At 48.1% G+C, this 18,804-nt stretch overlaps 1 protein-coding gene across 3 annotated transcripts in view; it reads right to left on the reverse strand.

Annotated features, from left to right (window-relative positions):
- Positions 1-232: 232 nt before the first annotated feature.
- The window catches only part of EVA1C (eva-1 homolog C), a 75,252-nt gene continuing 56,680 nt past the window's right edge, over positions 233-18,804 (reverse strand). For all 3 annotated transcript variants that reach the window (XM_080918870.1, XM_080918869.1, XM_080918871.1), the window contains 4 exons: positions 12,428-12,571; positions 8,818-8,895; positions 6,508-6,597; positions 233-798 (listed from right to left, as the gene is read on the reverse strand). In XM_080918870.1, the coding sequence (XP_080774996.1) occupies positions 422-798; positions 6,508-6,597; positions 8,818-8,895; positions 12,428-12,571 (689 nt within the window). In that variant the 3' untranslated portion in view covers positions 233-421. The remainder of the gene's footprint in view (positions 799-6,507; positions 6,598-8,817; positions 8,896-12,427; positions 12,572-18,804) is intronic.

An 18,804-nucleotide genomic window follows, 5' to 3' on the forward strand; every position in this document is an offset into this window, starting at 1 on the left:
TGAATTGAACTCGAGTGGTCAGGCTTGCTAGCGTTCACCTTTCACCCACTGCTTCCCATCAGAATAATTTTAATGAATGGTGTGGCCCCCTGTTTACTCAGGTCACAAATGTAGGTGACCCAACACCTGGCACCTTAAGTGCTGACTAAATGTGAACCTCAGCACTGAATAGAATTATTGATGACTAGACATGATTCCAAACAAGTACAAGACACCGCGTCTTCCTCCCGATTTATTCCAGGGTGTTCTGTAAACAGTGAGACGTCCCTTTGACAGCTCTCCGGCTTCACCAGTCTCAGATGACATGGCAGATTCTCCTTCACAGAAGGTACAAGGCCAGAACTGGAGAGGGTGGGGAGACAGCGCATTCTGGATCCTCCCTTCTTCAGAAAGTATGATCTCACCCAGATGCATCTGGCTTTCAGTAGAAATGGCCCGTGTTCCTGGGGAGCGAGGAGTCCAGACCGCTGTTCATCCATATTTCCTGAATGATTTGCTCCCTGCGCTCAATCCTTTCTGCCAGCTCAGCGGCTTCTATAGAGCTATAGGCTGGATATGAAGTCCTACAAAACCTGGACAATTCCACAGGAAACTCGGACTCCGAGGAGTCCTCCTCTTCCATGTCCTCCTCACTGTCCTCCTCCGCCTTGTCGCTCCCTAGCACCAGGTGCTCCCTCCCCTGCCTCAGCTCCTGGAAGTCCTTGGTGCAGGACACTCTGATGACCAGGGCACACAGTGTGAGGAGCAGGCCGGTGCAGACACTGGACATGAAGAGCAGAGCAGCTCTCTCGGGGTGGGCTGTGAGGAGAAGAGAACACGTGAGGGTCTCAAAGGCTTAATTTTGGCTCATGGGTCTGAAGACTTCCGTTTCATCACAGTGGACCAGGCAGGTCCCAAAATGGCAATACTAGTGGGGAACACACATTCAAAACCAGATTCAAATTATAACAAGCAGCCACTGATAAATATGTATTGCACGAGGCCTGACTGTGTCCCAATAAAACTTTATTTATAGATTTGATCTGGGGGCCGTTCACTGGACGCACCTACAGATGTTCAGACTGTATAGAAGGAAAGCTGCAGAGAGACCAGTAGCCTCTCCAGGCAGAGCAGGGCTAGATCCAGGAGCTCCTTGTGGCATCTCCAGCATTTTCTCGGTACATCTCAACTGCTGGGAGCCTCCTGCACACTGACTAGTCTTTCATTCTGGGAAAGACAATGAAGACTGTTGTCTTTACAACTGCTGTTTCCCCAGGGGTCTAGCCTGGAGTCTCAGAACTCAGAACTCTGCCCCACAGCTGAGATCTGAGAGATGGAGGCTGACACTTCATCTTCCTGAAAGTGGATACCTCCCCAGCCAGCATCCTTCCCACAGCCCATGTGTCCCTAGAGTGGCTCTATTCAACTGCCCCTGCCTTGTGGTGACCCCACCCTCTTTAAGACACAGATGTCTGAATTAACATTTGTTTTGGCTGAGGAAAGGACAAACAGTTTCTGTCTTTCTATCAGTACAGTATCAAGAGTCAAAGTATGAAAAGGATGTGCTCTCACTGAGCTACACGCCCTTTCCAGGGGGAGTGAGGCTACTTTGACTGAGGGGAGTGGTGGGGGATGGGCTATCCAGAGACATGGATGCTTGACACTGTGGTACCCAGGCCAGGGCCTCTGCTCATACCTCCCCTCTCCTGCAGATCAAAGCCAGGTCTACCAGTCCACACTCAGTCTGACTCAGTTCAGATGCAGCTTCTATGTCCTTCAGGTTTTTATGTGTTAGAATTGATACCTCCTGTGACGTATCAAGGGGCCAGAGCCTTAATCGTTTTCTGGCCATTTGTGTGGGGGACAGGGCCAGCTCCAGACGTCAGGTGTCTGAGGAGCCAAGAGCACTCACAGTTGTCCTGTTCCCCAGCCTGCCCATCCCTGTCCTGGGAGGGAGTGCAGTAGACAGGGTCCTCAGACTCCACCAGCTCTGGATCAAGGTTTTGCTCCAAAACAACACTGAGTTTTTTACTTTACCTCTTTATTTATTCTTAAATATTTTTTCCCCATGCTGAAGCCTGAATGTTAGGATACCACACCTGCTGGACAAGTGCTCTACCATTGAGCCACATACCTCAGCTTCATTTTAAAAGAATGTAGATTAGTTGAATTAAGTGAGTCATAATCCTTAGGGCACATCACATGCTACCACAGTCAGCATCCCCTCCTCCTGTACCCCCAGGCTTCTGGTTTGATTCCTGAGACCCAGAGGTTCCTCTTGCCCCAGGATAACTTGTGACTGTCACTGAGACCCAGTGGCCCAGGATGGGGAAGACGGGCAGCTCTCATAAGAAAACTTTCTGATCATTAAGAAGTCACTGCCACACAGTCACCAGATTGTAGGCAGGTGGCACATTAGAGATGAGTTGGCATCTTTAGTGATGACACTTTCCAAAGCCACCACTGACTTGAACCTGGGTTTAAGCCACTGCCCCAGACTTTATGCAAAACTGTTTCCTAAACTAACTGGACCAGTTCAGACTGTTGTGACCCCCTTTCTGTCATGTCTTTTTGAAACACAAGGCATTTGTTTTGCTGTGGTTGAATAGAATCTTCACAGTGTTTTTGTTGCTATTATTCTAAATTTAGTCTCAGCTCATCACAGGGGAGAGGGAATGACTTACCATCTGTATTACGACTCCAGGAGCCTCAGGACAGGTGGCCAGTGGCCTTTAGGCCCCATTTGCTCTTTAGAACTGAGGCCAACATAAGCTCCAGTTTAAATTTAGTCACACCCAGATAAGACACCAGAAGCCACCAGCACAGGTCTGGGGACTGTGGCCAGAGTCCTCCGGGAGGAAGAAGCACAAAGTGTTTGGAACCAGTTCTGATGTCACCTAGGAGTGTGGCAGAACTTTCTGTCAGAGCTGCAAACCCTGGGGACACTTCAGAGCCCACCATGTGACAGGGCTATGCTGTTCTCTGATTGTCCTCCCTGTGAGTGTCATGTGACCGACTTTGTGATGTGCGATAAAATCTCTTCACACTGCTCATCGGATATCCTAGAGTTCCTGTCTTAGAACCTCCAAGACTGCTCTGGCCGTGGTCCCAGATTCCCAAAGACACCCCGAAAGTTCTTAGGCTTGCCTGAGGCTGGACACACACACACACACACACACACACACACCCCACAATCCCAAACAATAGAGGCAGTGACAGAATATTGAGTCATAGAGGCAGGCCTGTAGGCACAGATGAGGCAAACACCGAAAGCCAGATGACAATATGACACTAAATTGGTGGCTGGAGGGGAGTCATGTAATTTATTTAGAGAACAAAACTAAATTAATATGTCATTCAGCCAGAGGACAATGGCTTCTGCTGAAGCAGCTAATAAACTGGTCTCCTCAGAACCACACGTACATACATAAACACACATGCACAAACGAGCACACAGTACCACCCCCAAAAGACCCCCATGTCATAAACAAGTACCACTAGCCTATACACAGTACACACACCCTTGCCATGTACCATATGCATGCACCATGCTACCACACACCACAAATGCAGCACACAAATGTGCCTGCACTACATACACACCAACCACATCACACACACACACACACACACACACACACACACACACTTCCTTTTTTGCTGATCAGGCAGATAACCAGAGGAGATGTTGTCTATGTGAGACCCTTGCACACCCCCATGTCCCTTCTGCCCACCTCCAAGTTTCCCTGCGTAGGACAAGCCCCTTGGCTTGGGTCGCCAGTCTGCTTGTCCCCCACCAGTGTGACTGAATTTATGTGTCAAAGCCACTTGGTAGGCTGATTAGGGAATGGCTTCCCTCAGTTTACCAAGATTACTCTCTGCTCGAGCTGTTGGAGCCAGTTCTCAGAGAGTGCCAGGAGCCTGGGGCCAGGCTTTAGGCCCTAGTCCCCTAGCAAGGCTTTCTGCACATTCCTGTGACTTGCTAAAGTGAAAACACTGGAGTGTCTCACAACAAATCAGACCATACCCCGACAAGCTTAACAGTAAAGGGCGGAGCATTGTTCTGGCTTACAGACGGCTACCAAGATGGCTCAGGAAGTAGAGGCATTTGCCACGTAAGCCTGACAACCCGGACTTGATCCCCAAACCTATGTAAACCGTTATAGAAGAGAATCAACCGCACAAAGTTGTCCTCTGACATGCATGGCTTGGTATGTTTTACATGTATGTGCGTCCATGTGAATGTAGACCGCATGTGTGTTGGTAGATACCCACAGGTCTCCTGAACTAAAATTACAGGCAGAGTTAAGCCTCCAGACATGGTACTGAGAACTGAACTAAGGTCCTTTGCAAGAGCAGCAAACACTCTTTAACCACTGAGCCATCTTTTCTGGTGCATAAATAAAATGTATACATCACAGATGAAGACGGGGTATAAGACGGCCATACTGTCAACTCACATTTATTAGTTAGCCATTCGTTACTTACTCTCTGTAGCCTGGTCTGCCCCAAACTGTCCTAGACACAGGGCTATGACAGAGATAAACAAGATGACAGTCATCTGCCCTTAAGGACCTGAGACAGACAAACACATCATCCAGACGCATCATCCAGCACAGAGGCTGGAGGAAGGGACATTTATATAACGCAAGAGGTTCCCGTCATTCAAATCCTGAAGACACGGTTATTTGTAAGAGCTGATTGACAGCTTCCTGCCCTTCGCCCTGCGTGAAGCTGGACCCAGACGCTGTCCGTGGTGCCCTTGGCAAAAGCTCAACTCCTCTGACCCTCAGCTCCCTTAGGCACAGAGTCCAGATCAAAGCCCCCATCCCTCAGCTCTATACTGACCCTGTCCCCCCCAAACTCATGCTGGTGCCCTAAACTCTAATATGACTTTGTTGATGGAACTTTCTGGAGCTAATTAAGGTTAGCAGTATTCACCAGAGGGTCCTTATCTGATAGGACTGGTGGTATTTGAAAAATACACACACTCTTCTTTCTTTGCACGCACACACACACACACTCTCTCTCTCTCTCTCTCTCTCTCTCACACACACACACACACACACACACACACACACACACACACACGCAACAAGCAGCAGCTATCTAAGAGTCAGAAGGTAGCTCTATATCATCTACTTCCAGCCTCCCCAGAACCGTTAGGAAATAAAAACTGTTTCTTAAGCGTCCATCTTCAGTGCTGTACTGTGGACAGTTGGACCAAGGCAACTGAGAAAGGACAGAGTCCAACAGCGAAGGGCCCAGCATGGCTGCCCCTCAGCCAGCAGCACCTCTGACTCTCTTCAGCGTTGTCCTTCACTTGAAGGGACTATGAATCTGAGGACACACTTCGAAAACCCAAATCTTCGTGTTCTTTAACTGTGGCAGTTGTTGGGAGCAGCAAGAATGGAAATGGGGAAGGGTTGTAAGAACAAAAGAGGACAATACATACAGCATACGGCAAGCCCACTGAAGGAGCGCAGGTTGACAGAGTGCTGGGCCAGGCTCTCTAGCTCCTGTATTAAGGTGTTTCTCTAAGCCTCAATTTCCCTCTGAGGAAGCTCTACCCCACACAAGCCCAGCCCCAGCAGGCCTGAATAGCAGCATCCATCCACCCTGTCAGAGTGCATGTTGCCCAAGGCCTCAGAGATTCTGGCCTCTGCATGGTTTGGTAAGTGTTCCTTCCCCTAAGACCCAGAAGTTAAGAGTTGGGTTTGATAGCGGTGGCCCTGGGGGATGGTGTGGTCTTTTAAAAGGCGGGGTCTATGGGAAGTCTTTATGTCCTTAGGCCTGTGCAACAAAGGGAATTGTGGGACTCTGCTATTTCCTTCTCTCCTTCTCCTCTGGTTCAAAATGTAATCCCTCACAGTGCCTCACTGTCTTGATTGAGTCACTGGATCTTGAACTTGAGCCCCAGAACTATGACCCAAAATACACCTCTTTTTCCTTCAGGAGTAGCTGGGGCTTGTATTAAGTCATGACGGAGGAAAGCTGACCCACAGAGCCCTCCTGGAGCAGGAAGCCAGTGTTGAGACTACAGTCAACATTCTACGATACAATCTGTCCTCAGGAACACAGAAGGTAGCAAGGCCCGTGTACATTCCTCCACAGAGCGGACTGTACTTGGCCAGGCCTGGTGCAAGCCTTCAGCCCTGGAAATACTAACGAGGAACTCACAGGCCTCCTGAGGTCACTGTGTCATCCCATGGAAAGACCTGTTCTGCTTCTATATGAGCTGCCTTGTTTTTTTGTTCCTGTTGTTGGGAGGATTCAATAATCCGAATTTTCGGGCCTGATGGAAGCATCCCCACTTTGCAAGGGACTTCTTCGGAGATGACACCCTCAGTAACTCGACTTTATTCTCGTAGGTCCCTTGGTTTTGTGGCTGCAACTGTCCTTGACTCCCAGTCCTGTAGTGGATGTCACAATGCTACCGTTGTCAGGTACAACTAAAGCCACATTCCTTTAGCAGGCACCAGGCAAACCCCTCAGCATCCGGGAGTTCCCACCCATTCATTCACCTACCTCGAATGTAAGCAAACGCAGCCAGAGAGCTGCTGACGATCACTCCGTCTTTCCGTACAACCCTCGATCCGCTTGGGTTGAATTTTATACCTGCAATGTGCAAAGGCCATTCATTGGTCAGAGCTGTGTATCTGTCCTGAAAGCCCCGCCAATGTTCACGCAGGTCTGCCACAGAAATTACTAAGCTAGAGGAGGCTCAGAACACCCAGCGCAGAGGCCTGAATGTGAAGTGTCCCTGTGGGCGCATGTGTCTGAAGACTTGGTTCCCAGCCAGCCATGTGCTTTGGGAGGTTGTGAGCCTTCACTGGAGAAAGGGGACCTTGAGGTTTGTAACCTGGCCCCACTTCCTATGTGCCCTCTTGTTCTTAACTGTCTCACGGTCCCGCCACCTTTCTGACTTTGCTTTTCTCAGGCCATTTTGTCCCAGTGACAGGAAAAACAGCTGATGCAGACAACATCTCTGAAAACATCAAATCATTAAAGGGATCCAAAACAGTTCAATTCCAACTTCGGGTATAGTTCATGTGCCCTCGTCCAGAACAGAACCCACTATTCCATCCCAACAATGGCCTCTGTCAGTCTGAGTAAATAATCCCTCAGTTTACCATGGACATGAGATTCCACAGACCTGGGGTTATGGAGGGAGGTGTGCGAGGATTATCTGATCTCTCTCTCTCTCTCTCTCTCTCTCTCTCTCTCTCTCTCTCTCTCACACACACACACACACACACACACACACACTATGTGTGGCTGGGCTGCTTTCAGATGTGAGGGACCTTGTAGACATTTAGCAAATGCAGAATTGGAGTTCAGGGAGTCCTGAGAATATAACACAGGGCAGATGCCTCTAAGAAAGATGTGGCTCTTGGGGTTGCCCTGAAGGGTGGAGAGCCAAGTGAGAGACAGAGGAGGTTGAGGTGCAGAGCCTGTTAGGGTGGCTGTGGACCAGAATGTGGAGGATGTTTCTAGTCCTCACCCCTAGCTTTGGGCTAAGGGCTGTTATGTCTTGGTGTTATGGTTTTTTGTTTGTTTGTTTGTTTGTTTGTTTTTTTAGATTTAATTATTCATTTTATATATAAGTACACTGTAGCTGTCTTTAGACACACCAGAAGAGGGCATCAGATCCCATTACATATGGTTGTGAGCCACCATGTGGTTGCTGAGATTTGAACTCAGGGCCTCTGGAAGAGCAGTCAGTGCTCTAACCACTGAGCCAGGGTTGTGTTTTCTATAGCAAGAAGTACACAGGGAAGCAAAGCACAGAGCCAGTCCTCTGTGTTAGGGAGACCCACATCCATGATTCACCCACAGGCAGAAAGATTGCTCAGGAGACATTGGAATGTGTACAAATGTCTTTCTTGTCACTGTTTCTTAAACTATCAGTACAATGACAGTGTGCATGGCACTGATGTTAAGGACTATGAGCCCCTAGAGATTAAAGCCCACAGGGGGACTGTGTGGGTTCTGTGCAAATACCGATCTGCTTCTCGGGGCTTGAACACCTGCTGATTGGATGGCGCAGGGAAAGTTTTAGAACCAACCCCTAAGCTAGAGAGGAGACAGCTATGCTTTACTTTCAGGGGGGTGGAGATACAACAAAATGGCACAAGAGAAAACCTTGCCACCCCAAATTAGCATCTTATGTACTCTATGGGGTTTCTGCAGTTTCTGTCAGGAACTTCATGGGCTGAATTTGTTCTATGTGTCATTAAAACAAAAAAGAAAGAAAGAAATTCAGGCTGACAGGGAGGCTCTGCAGCGTCTGTTAACCCTGATGACAGAGCTCACTCCCCATAGAGTAAACTCAGAGAACTGGACCCCATAGGCTGTCCTTAGACCCCCACGTGCGGCCATACCCATGCACATATACGCATAAATAAAATCAGAACATCTATGTCCCTACTGATATAAGCTGCGTGGGAAGGAAGGGGCTGAGCAGGGGTGGCGTGGTCAGCAAGCTCCGGCCCCAGCTTAGCAGCTCCTTGTGTCCACTAAAAACCCAAGTTGTTTCTGAGAAGATATGTTGTTCAGAGGGATTTTTAATATTTTTTTTTCCTTTAGGAGAGAGAGAGAGAGAGAGAGAGAGAGAGAGAGAGAGAGAGAGAGAGAGAAAATGGGGGTAAACTTGTTCTACTTGTGATTTTAATTCTCTTTTGTTGTTGTTGTTGTTGAAACAAAGCACCAGCTGCAAGTTTGGAGCCCCAGCCACGCCCCTTGCATCAGACCTCTGCCTCCCCCCTCCACTCTGGTCTTGCTGCCCATTTGACCTCACTTCAAAGGAAACCTCTGGGAGTAAACCCTGGAAATTACCGTATTCATCATCTTTCTTCAGAGGAGGATTTAGGTTATTGATGGCCGGGTCAACCGCCCTGAGTATGTTCTTGGGAACTAAAAACCAAAAAGAAGTATTTTTAAAACATGGTATATTTCCAAAAAATCACCTTTGCATTTAACATATATATTTAAGGGACAGTGTAGATGCAGATTTACAAAATACTTTCTGATGATTTAGGACTGCGCGCGCGCGCGCACACACACACACACACACACACACACACACACACACACACACGGTAATATGAGATCATTAAATATCCAAGACTGGAGAACCCAGGCACGTATTTGCACTTTTTTTTTTTTTTTTTTTGAGAAGCTGGGGCTATAGAGATAGCACAGAGCATCATTGCTGAGGACCCAAGTTTGCTCCCAGCATTACGATGGGCAGCTTCTAACTGTGCATTCAGCTCTGGGGACCCACCTCTCTTCTCTGGTCTCTGCAGGCACCTATATGCACATACCTCTGCACAAATATATTTAATTCTATACACACATATCTAATATAAAACAAATATTTTCTTTTGAAAGATCTTAAAACTGGGAGAGCTGAGGTAGCAGAGCTTCAACTTTCAAGCTAGCTGAGGCTACACAGTAAGACCCCACTTCACACAAAGAGGAAAGTAAATAAACCACAGCACACACATCTAACGGAAAATGTTAGCAATAGGACGCAAGAATGAATCTCAAAACAACATGTTCCATGGGAGAAGGCAGTTACCAAACCCATCTATTGCATAATTCTATTAACATGAAGTGCCTAGAAAAGGTAACTCTAGAGACTGAAATTGATTAGTGGGGGCATTGGAGAGCATGGGAAACCTTGGGAGGGGTCGAGAAAATGTGGGGGCAGTTACACAGCTTTCGGTGTGCTGAAGTCCATGAGGTGTCTCACAGTGGGTGAGCTCAGGCTGGGAGAGCCTTAGAAAACTGTTAAGGGGGATCCCAGCAAATCTGAGATGCAGTAAAGCAACCGGACCAGTCAGGACCAGCTCCAACCCCGCCCAGTCCTGCTCTGTTCTCTTTGGCGTTTTCTCTGAACCCCCCCCCCCATCTTATCACTTCATTATAAACCCAGAGGAGCCAGCATTTAGGGCTCACATGGTCATCCTTGGCTATGGAAGGGGTTCAGCACTTGCCTGGGCTACCAGAGACCCAGAGAGAGATGGGGACAGACAGAGACACAGAGAGACATGCAGAGAGACAGAGAGGCATATAGAGACACAGAGAGACAGAGAGGCAGAGAGAGACAGAGGGGTAGAGAGAGACAGAGACAGACAGAGTCAGGTAGACACAGACACAAAGAGAGACAGAGATTAGAGAGGAGACAGATAAGTTACGAAGGTGAAGCGCACTGCTGAGAAGGGAGAGGATGCCAAATATTCTAGCTGCAGAAAATTGCTTATTTTTATTTTTGTTTCAACCTAGATGGTATCTGGGAGAAGTGGCTACAGAAAGAGCAAGTAAAGCCAAGACAAACGAAGTGAGATCTGCAGCACAGAGACCCTGAAAATCACCCCAGCTACAAGAAAACCTTCCTTCTCTGAGTACCTAACTAAATTCTTCTGGAAACATCCCAGGACCAACAAGCAGAGAACAAGCCATAAATTATGAAACCCCCAAATCCGAGAGACCCTGGTGCCTTTGTGCCCATCAAGATGAGGGGGGCTTTCTGGAGAGGTGCAGTGGAGGTGCTGGAGAGGCACAGCATTGACCCCAGAACACAGCAGCATCAGGACACATGCTTTCTAGCTCAATAACCTTTCGCTCATCCCTGATTCCCCGGCAGAAGTAAAGCTGGGGCTGTGTTGGCTTTCCCTGCCGGAAGTAGCATTTTTCTTTCCGGTCTGTCAGCTAATTCTCAAGATGTGCGGGGATGAGACTCCTGCTCTCTACAAATCTGAGAGACTATAGATTCAGAATTGTAGAGAGCCGTTCGGAGCAGACGGGCATTCTGGGATGAGCTTTGTCAAACAAGCCACCAGATCATGTAGCTGTGAGACATCGGTCACCATAGCAACCTGTCTGTTTACTATGTGAAACAGTACATGCCTGTACTTCTAGCACCTGAGAGTAGAGACAGAAGATCAAAAGTTCACAGTCCTTTTTGACTACGCGGTAACTTTAAGGCCACCCCAGACCACATGAGACCCTGACTTTAAAACGTTTTTAATGGATTGGGGTGACAGCAATATTCTTAAACTGGCAATGGTAATAGTTGCATAATTAGGTAGATATACTAAATTAAAAAAAAAACCTAGATTGCATGCTTGACTGGCAAATTTTATCTTGAGATAAAATTGAGCCAAGTCTAATGAATGCTATTTGGCAGGGGAGGCATTGGGTTCTTGGTTGTTGAGCGTCCCGCTTTCCCTCCACTTCCGTACGCATTTCAGAAGAGCAAGCAATGTGTCAAGATTACACATTGGACCACCACGGTCCCCAGTGCACAGCTGCTGACTTGCTCATAAGTAGCTTCCTGAGCACAGAAACCGAGTGGAGCTGGACTTTCTAAAGACGCGGGAACAGCACGTGGAAGCCTGTGCTACGTGACACGTCTGCTGAAGGCGTGTAGATACGACAGGTGTTAGCACAGTGGGCTAGTCACCAGGGGCCCATGGAGGAAACCGGAGGGCTAGAAAGAAGCCAGACAATACTTCTGTGAACTCACGTGGCACAAGTGCATTTCAGGGCTTCGTAAGAAGCAAGATAGAAATCGTTTGTTCTCGGTGACCTCAGCGCTGTCCCAGGATGCTTGAACTATCCCCACGCTCCTCGCCCACTGCCAATCTGATTGCCTGAGGTGCTCTCAAAACACTTTTGACCAAAGAAAATCTAACTGCTTATCTGATGTGAATGCCATAAACCAGGACGATGGAGAGAAAGAGTCTGGGGTGTGCGAGGCACGTCTGCCGTAACCAGCTGAGCTGACAGGCTCTGTCAGCGGCGCAGTAGGACGGGCACCCTTAGGGCCAGCGCCTGTTACCAGAATCTCAAACTGCCCATTCCGTTGGTTTCAAGCTGAAACCATACTGGGATAGAGAGGCCGAGTACATCCAAAAATATACTTGCCCGCCATTATTATCATTGTCCTTTTGAGATGAGGACTTTTATGTAGCCCAGGCCAGCCCTTGAATTCCCAGCAATCCTTCTGCCTCAGTTGCATGGTGCTGGGATTGCAAGTGTGCCCGGCTGTGCCCATTTCCTGTCCGCCGCTCTTATGACATGAACTGAGCATGCCCAGAGGAGTTCTCCTCCACCGTTTTCACCTTTTAAATGTCAACCCCAGGACTCCTGAGCAGAACCTACGGATGTTTCAGCGACCATTCCTGCCTGCCCTATGAACTTAAACTGAGCATGCTCAGTACCGCGGACCGCCCCCAAGGTGTTTTCCTAGATGACTGTGTGCAGGCGCGAATGACTCGCTGTAGTAAACCTTTCTCCATTCTTCCCCCGCTTGGTTGTGCTTGTTGGCCGTGCCCTGCCCACAACGTACAATTTAAGTGTCGCGCACTCCTGTTTGGATATAGCTACTATTCCCCTACCAGGCACGTGTTCACAGAGCTGGTTGAGGGTTGATTCTTACCACAGGCGTAGGCAACAGTGAGGTATTTTTTCACCCCTGGAAGACAGGGGCTTCCGAAGTGGTAATTATCGACGAGGACCTTACATCTCTGCTTCCCATAGCACCTCCTGGACAGGACTTGTAAGGCCGTGTAAGACAGGCAGTCTGGAAGGGAAGGAGCAGGGAGAGCGTCAGCCTGGTCTGCACTTGGCCCCACACAGCTTAGAGCACTTGCTATACATAAGTCCACAGGGCTGATCAAACAGAGACGGTTGCTCTGCTGATCTGGCTCATTGAATCACCCAAGACGCTCTGCGCCAGCGTAACCATTAGTCTCTAGGGAGCCCTGAGTTTGGCTTACGGGTCTGTTGGCACCATCCGCGAACTCCGATGAAGACCTTGTCAAAGAACCTGCATATTTACCTCACACCGGGCTCTGCAGATGGGTAACTGGTTATGGATATAGAGCAGATAATATACGCAGAATATGGGATGAGACTCATTCACTTCATGACCGATGCACGTTGAAATCTCTGCCTTGCTTAAGACTTCCTTCTACATGACCATACACTCCATGTGGAATATGTCTCTCCTCCTCAACCTAATTCCTATTGTTGGCCCATTGTAGGGCTCCAGTATGCAACCGGTGAACAGTGGGAGAATGAACTAGTGAGTTCAAAGACCTGCCTTTAGTACATGATCACAATACCATCGCTAGATTGGATGCATTAGCCATGTGAGGCTCTGATGCTCCCCCAGAAGTTCAAATGCTGGAGGGTTGTGGGACTGTGAAAGCTAGTGTGGCCCCCAGTTCAGCTAAGGCTAGAAGCCCCATAGACCCTGAAGGGACAGTAGGAACTTTGCCTGTTTCCGGGCATTAGGCCCCTGTCACTAGCCACAGCCCCCCCCCCCATAGATTTGTGGCCAACAGTCACATAAGGACAATGCCCCAAGCCCTCCACATGTAGATGTAGAAAAGAATGGGACCTGTAGGCTCAAGACAGATCTCCATTTTAGTGAGGTACACAGAGACCTGGAGGGCTTAGCTAATAAGCTTTCCATCCCAGACACTTGTTCCTGAAAAAGGTATTTAATCTCAGGTCCACCCCGAGAACTGAGGTACGGTTTTACTCATCCACTTTCTACGACAATAAATGCCTTAAAACCATGGACTGCCTCTTTTCACCAGGATCCACTATGTGGAGCCACAGAGAAGGCCTTTGCGGACAGAGCTCTGGCTAATCTTCCATAGAAGGCCTCTCTGAGCTCCCAGCCAAGACTGCTACCAAGCCCAAGCTCAAGCCAACCACCACAGACAAGCCAAGGACTGACTATCCCTGCAGGACCAGCCGCAGCTCCCCTCCCGGTTTCAACCTCAACCCTGGGCTAGACCCAGCACGCAGACCCCCGCAGCTCCCCTCCCCCTTTTCAACCTCGGCCCTGGGCTAGACCCAGCACGCAGACCCCCGCAGCTCCCCTCCCCGTTTCAACCTCAACCCTGGGCTAGACCCAGCACGCAGACCCCCGCAGCTCCCCTCCCACTTTTCAACCTCAGCCCTGGGCTAGACCCAGCACGCAGACCCCCGCAGCTCCCCTCCCGCTTTTCAACCTCAGCCCTGGGCTAGACCCAGCACGCAGACCCTCACTCCATTCTCAGCTCTTCTGTGGCTTCCAGCAGCGCCTGGGTGTCTGAGAGTCTGAGAACCATGCGACCCCAACTTCATCACAGATCGGGGAACACCCCCCCAACCACCTCCGGCTATCCTGCACCTCAGAAAGTGCTTTCCCACACCCAGTGTCCCAGGGCTTCCTTACAGCCCAGCATGGTCAAACTTCCCGTGCCCAGCTCCCTGGCTGCAGCCTGTGGCAGAGAGTTCATAGGACTCACAATCCCACAGTTAAGAGCTGCTCTTCTGAGTTGTTCCCGGCACCGACCTTGCCTACTTAGTGAACTCCTGGCCAGGGAGACCTTGTCTCAAGAAACAAGGTGGCTGGCATCTAAGGAGCCACACACGAGGTTGTCCTCTGGCCCATATACACACATGCACACATGTATTTTCTCACATACACATGTACGTGTGCACCCACACGTGTACACAGTCACATGCATATACACACAAGAAATAATGGAAGAGGACCTAAAGGGCTGCTGGCTCTGTCTCTCCTTGTGATGGCCTGCACTATGACAACATGCAAGCCCTCGGATGGCAGGGCCTGAGCCATGCTCTGAGATGTGAGCTCCAGCAACTTAGAGCTGAATAAATTCCCATTCTTTATGCTCCTTCCTTCCTGCTCTCTCGTCAACAGCACAGTGGCTACAACTGAAACCATAGACTAACACAGCTGCCGTGGTTAAAATCCCACACATCAGCCTCAGGGGGACAGTAGTGACTAAAGCATGGCGTCAGGTGAGCCGGTGTCCTTGCAAAGCCTCGGTTTCCCCACCTGGACAGCAAGTGTGCTTGTCAGCTGAAACCCAGGGGACCTGGTTGCCATCAGTGCCATTGGGCCACCTGGTGTTAGACTGGTTGTTAAATGTCCTCCCACAGCCTCGGTAGGGGATTGCTCCTCAGCTTGGCGCCCCTGGGAGGTATACCGGCCTCGAGAAAGTTCTTTCAGGCATTGAAGACGTAACCTCAATGGGGATGCTGGACTCCAGTCCTTTCCTCTTCCTCCCTTTTTGGTGTTGTGGCCATGAGGTTACAGGGATGGCGGCAGAGGCCACTGTGACTAGTAGGGGAAAGTAGGGTTTGCCACCATTGAAACGCTGGCTTATATTACACCAAGTTTATTCAACATGCTTATTGGGAGGTCCTTCCCAACGTGTTATGAAAACAACATTCTTTTAAAAAGATAGTGTGTAATTCTGTAGCCCAGGTTAGCCTTGAACTTGTGGCAATCCTGACTCAGTCCTCCTGAATGCTGAGGTTTTGAGGGGTAAGTCCCCGTGTTTAGTAACCTTCTTACCATGTTCTGTTTATCCCATTGTTGAGACAAGGTTTCACTCTATATGGTAAGATAGATTAGAACTGGTAATCCTCCTGCCTTATCCTCCTGAATCTTGGTTATTATAGGCCAGGGTCACAAAATAAACTTCTGCAAATGTAAAAATAAAATCTGTGTTGAAATAGAAGCCAGTGTTTAAAGGGTGAGAGTCTGCAGGTATGGTTTTTTTGGGGGGAGGAATGTAAAAGTTTCTGTAACATTATTCAAACTATTCTTGGGACAACTTAGCTCTTCCCAGACACTACAGAGCGTTTGTCTGGGGAATAACTCCAATCCTCTCCATGTTCTTTCAGACTCCTTTCTTGTTGCTTTGTGAGTTGTGTGCACAAAGATTAGTGGTTTATTTTTATCTTCAGATTAAAAACATTGTTCAGGGGCTGGAGAGATGGCTCAACAATTAAGAGTCTCTACTACTCTTCCAAAACACCTAAGTTTGGTTGATCACATTGAGATCCTGACACCCTCTTTCTGGTCTTTTTGGGTACTGCACACAAATCACACACACACACACACACACACACACACACACACATTTTACAAATTTGAAGTTGTTTCTTCTAAGCCACAATTCACATGTATATACAAAAGGCTAGAACCTCCCCTCTCTAAACTGTAAAGTCCTTGACTCTCCAGAGGGCACAGACAAATAAGATCCCTGCAGAAGTTACCTGCACAAGGAAGACTTTGTCTGTATGGGCTTAAATTTTATCATAGAAACCAGAGGTTTTAGTACACAAGCCTCACTATTTCTTTTACAAGTTATACAAGATTTCTTTTACAAGTTATACAAGAGTTCATATTTTAAAATACAGATAAAACAACACTGGAGAGAAAACTCCCCAGCAAATCCCCCAATTGTCCGGAAGGAAACTCTCCCTGCCTGTTCATTTTTAAGGACATCTTTCTGAGCCAAGTGTGGAGGTACATCTCACAATGCCAGCACCTGGGAGGTGGGAACAAGAGGATCACGACTTTCTGTTATTCCTGAGCTATAGGAGACCCTTTTTCAAAACAAGAGAGGAAGCTGGAGGGCCGGATCAGCAGATTAGAGCACTGGCTACTTTTTCAGAGGACCTGGTTATGTTCCCAGCACCCACAACTATCTATAACTCCAGTTTTAGGGATGGAATGCCTTCTTCCGGTCTTCACAGGTACCAAGCAAATGTGTGCAAATACACAAGCAAAGCACTTGAGCACATGAACTAAACTGGATAAATATAAAACAATTAAAGAATTCTCCTTTGCCACTTTTCTCTATGTAAATACCTGTCCCCTCAATGCTGCCACACACACGTGGCTTTGTACATGGCTCTTCCCCTTTATGAATATGTTTGGGAACAGATAAATGTAAGCTTTATTTAATTTCAAACTTTTGTTTTTGAGTATGTGGATACGTGGAGGTCAGTGTGTAGGTGTATGCATGTAAACACTGGTGCCCATGGAGGCCAGAGGTGTTGGGATGGCCCTGGGACTGGTGTATCAGGTACTTGGAAATCTAGTTTGAGTCCTTATGTGCTCTAACCATTGAGCACTCTCTTTAGACTCATCGATTTTTTTTTAAAGGTTGCCCTGATTTTCATCTACCTGTAACATCCAGGGGAACACTCAGGGGTTTTTTTTTAACCCCAATTTTTTTTAACACAATAAGCAATGTCATAATGAACCTGCTTAGAGCTAAATATTTGTAGGCAAATGTGTGACTTTGCATGAGAATTCATGGTCATAGATTGCCCTGTCAAAGATCCAACGAATGAATACTGTGATACATTGACAAGCTATTATTTAGGGAAATGTTACCATTGTAGGCTGCTGACAATAAAATAATGTTCTAGAAAGCTTATGTTCTCTTAGAGTTGTGAAGAAATAGATGCCTAACTGTGGGTTGATGTTAAGGTGATATATGATTGGACAGTGGAGAGGTAGGCGGAGAAAAGGTAGGAAAAAGGAAGAGGGGGTGGAGAGAAGAAGGAAAAATCAAGATGGAGCTCAAGAAGGATGAGCTGGATCCAGGTGGGCTTAATTGGCATTAGGTAGATATGAATATTTTAAGGGATGCTATAGGTTTTTTATCTCATATAGAAGGGCAGTTTGTATCTTTGTCTATTGGATATAATCTTATTGTGTAGAGGGTTTGTAGACTGAGAATTTAATATACAAAACAACCATGAAAAGCTATTGGACTTTAGAGTCACATTTGTGTCGGGGGTGGTCGTATCCACCCGGGACAGAAGCAACAGGGCAGGCGGAATGAACCACCTTGGAAGGGAATCTCGTGGAGAGTGTAGCTTGTAGACCGAGTGACAGAGTCCAAACGCTTGGCTCCACACCAGAGTGGCATCCGGAGAGTGAGACCTCGGGGGGATGATAAAAGGTTAAGCCAACCATTTTATATTTACTGCACCTAACCATTTGGGGGAAAGAGTTGTTATTAGTGTTTTCTTGGGCCAGGGTTGCATGTTTCCCTGGCTGGCATAAACTCAACATGTAGCTAAGGATGGCCTTGAATGTCTGCCCCTTCTACTCCCATCTCTCCAAGTAGTTATTATAGACATGCACCAACATGCCCAGTTTATGCAATGCTAGGATCAAAGCCAGAGTCTGGCACATGCTAGGCAAGCCCTCTTCTAAGTGAGCTCCATCCTCAGTCCATCCTGAACACAGCGCTGAAGACCGATGGAAGAAAGAAAAGAGCCACCTAAGTCTAAGCTATGAGGACCACTGCTGACTGACTGAACACCCTCCATGCTTCAGGGACAGAACTTATTCCATCCCGAAGACTTTATCTCATCTCCAGAGACTTTATCCTAACCGTGACCTCAGGAAATGGCCAAGGTAATTCAGGGCTGACTCAGGGCTGTACCGTGATTGATGCTGAGCTCTGAACCATTCCCAGGATTCTGTTGTTTCTTTAAAGGTGGTTGTTTCCCACCCACACGGGTTCTGCCTCTGTTGCTGCCAAGCTCCCTCCTCCCCAATACATGTGATAACAAGATACTCCACCATTTGAATTCTTACTTCTTGGCAATTGTTAACACTAGGACTGAAGTTAATCACTCTTGCAAGCCCGTGTTTATTTAGATAATTGGGCTGGCTGTGCTTAAGTGGCCCTGTCTTGGCAGTAGAGAGTTCCTGGCACCTTGATCTTGGCTAAAAAGCCCAGGCCTGCCCACACTTGGCCTTGGGACAGCCTTAGCCCAGCCTTTGAGGCCCATTGTGTTGTGTGGTTTTTCATGCTCTTATTAAGGAAATAGCAGAATCCCTGGAGCCCACCCAGAAAATGTGACCATAGCAGGAAATGACACACGGAGGTGGAGGCGCACCCTGGTGCCTGGGTCTCTGGGAAGGCTCCCTCCCGGCTCACATTAAAGGACGGCTTGGACTGGTGCTCAGAG

Source organism: Micromys minutus (assembly GCF_963924665.1).
Source record: "Micromys minutus genome assembly, chromosome: 7".
NCBI lineage: Eukaryota > Metazoa > Chordata > Mammalia > Rodentia > Muridae > Micromys > Micromys minutus.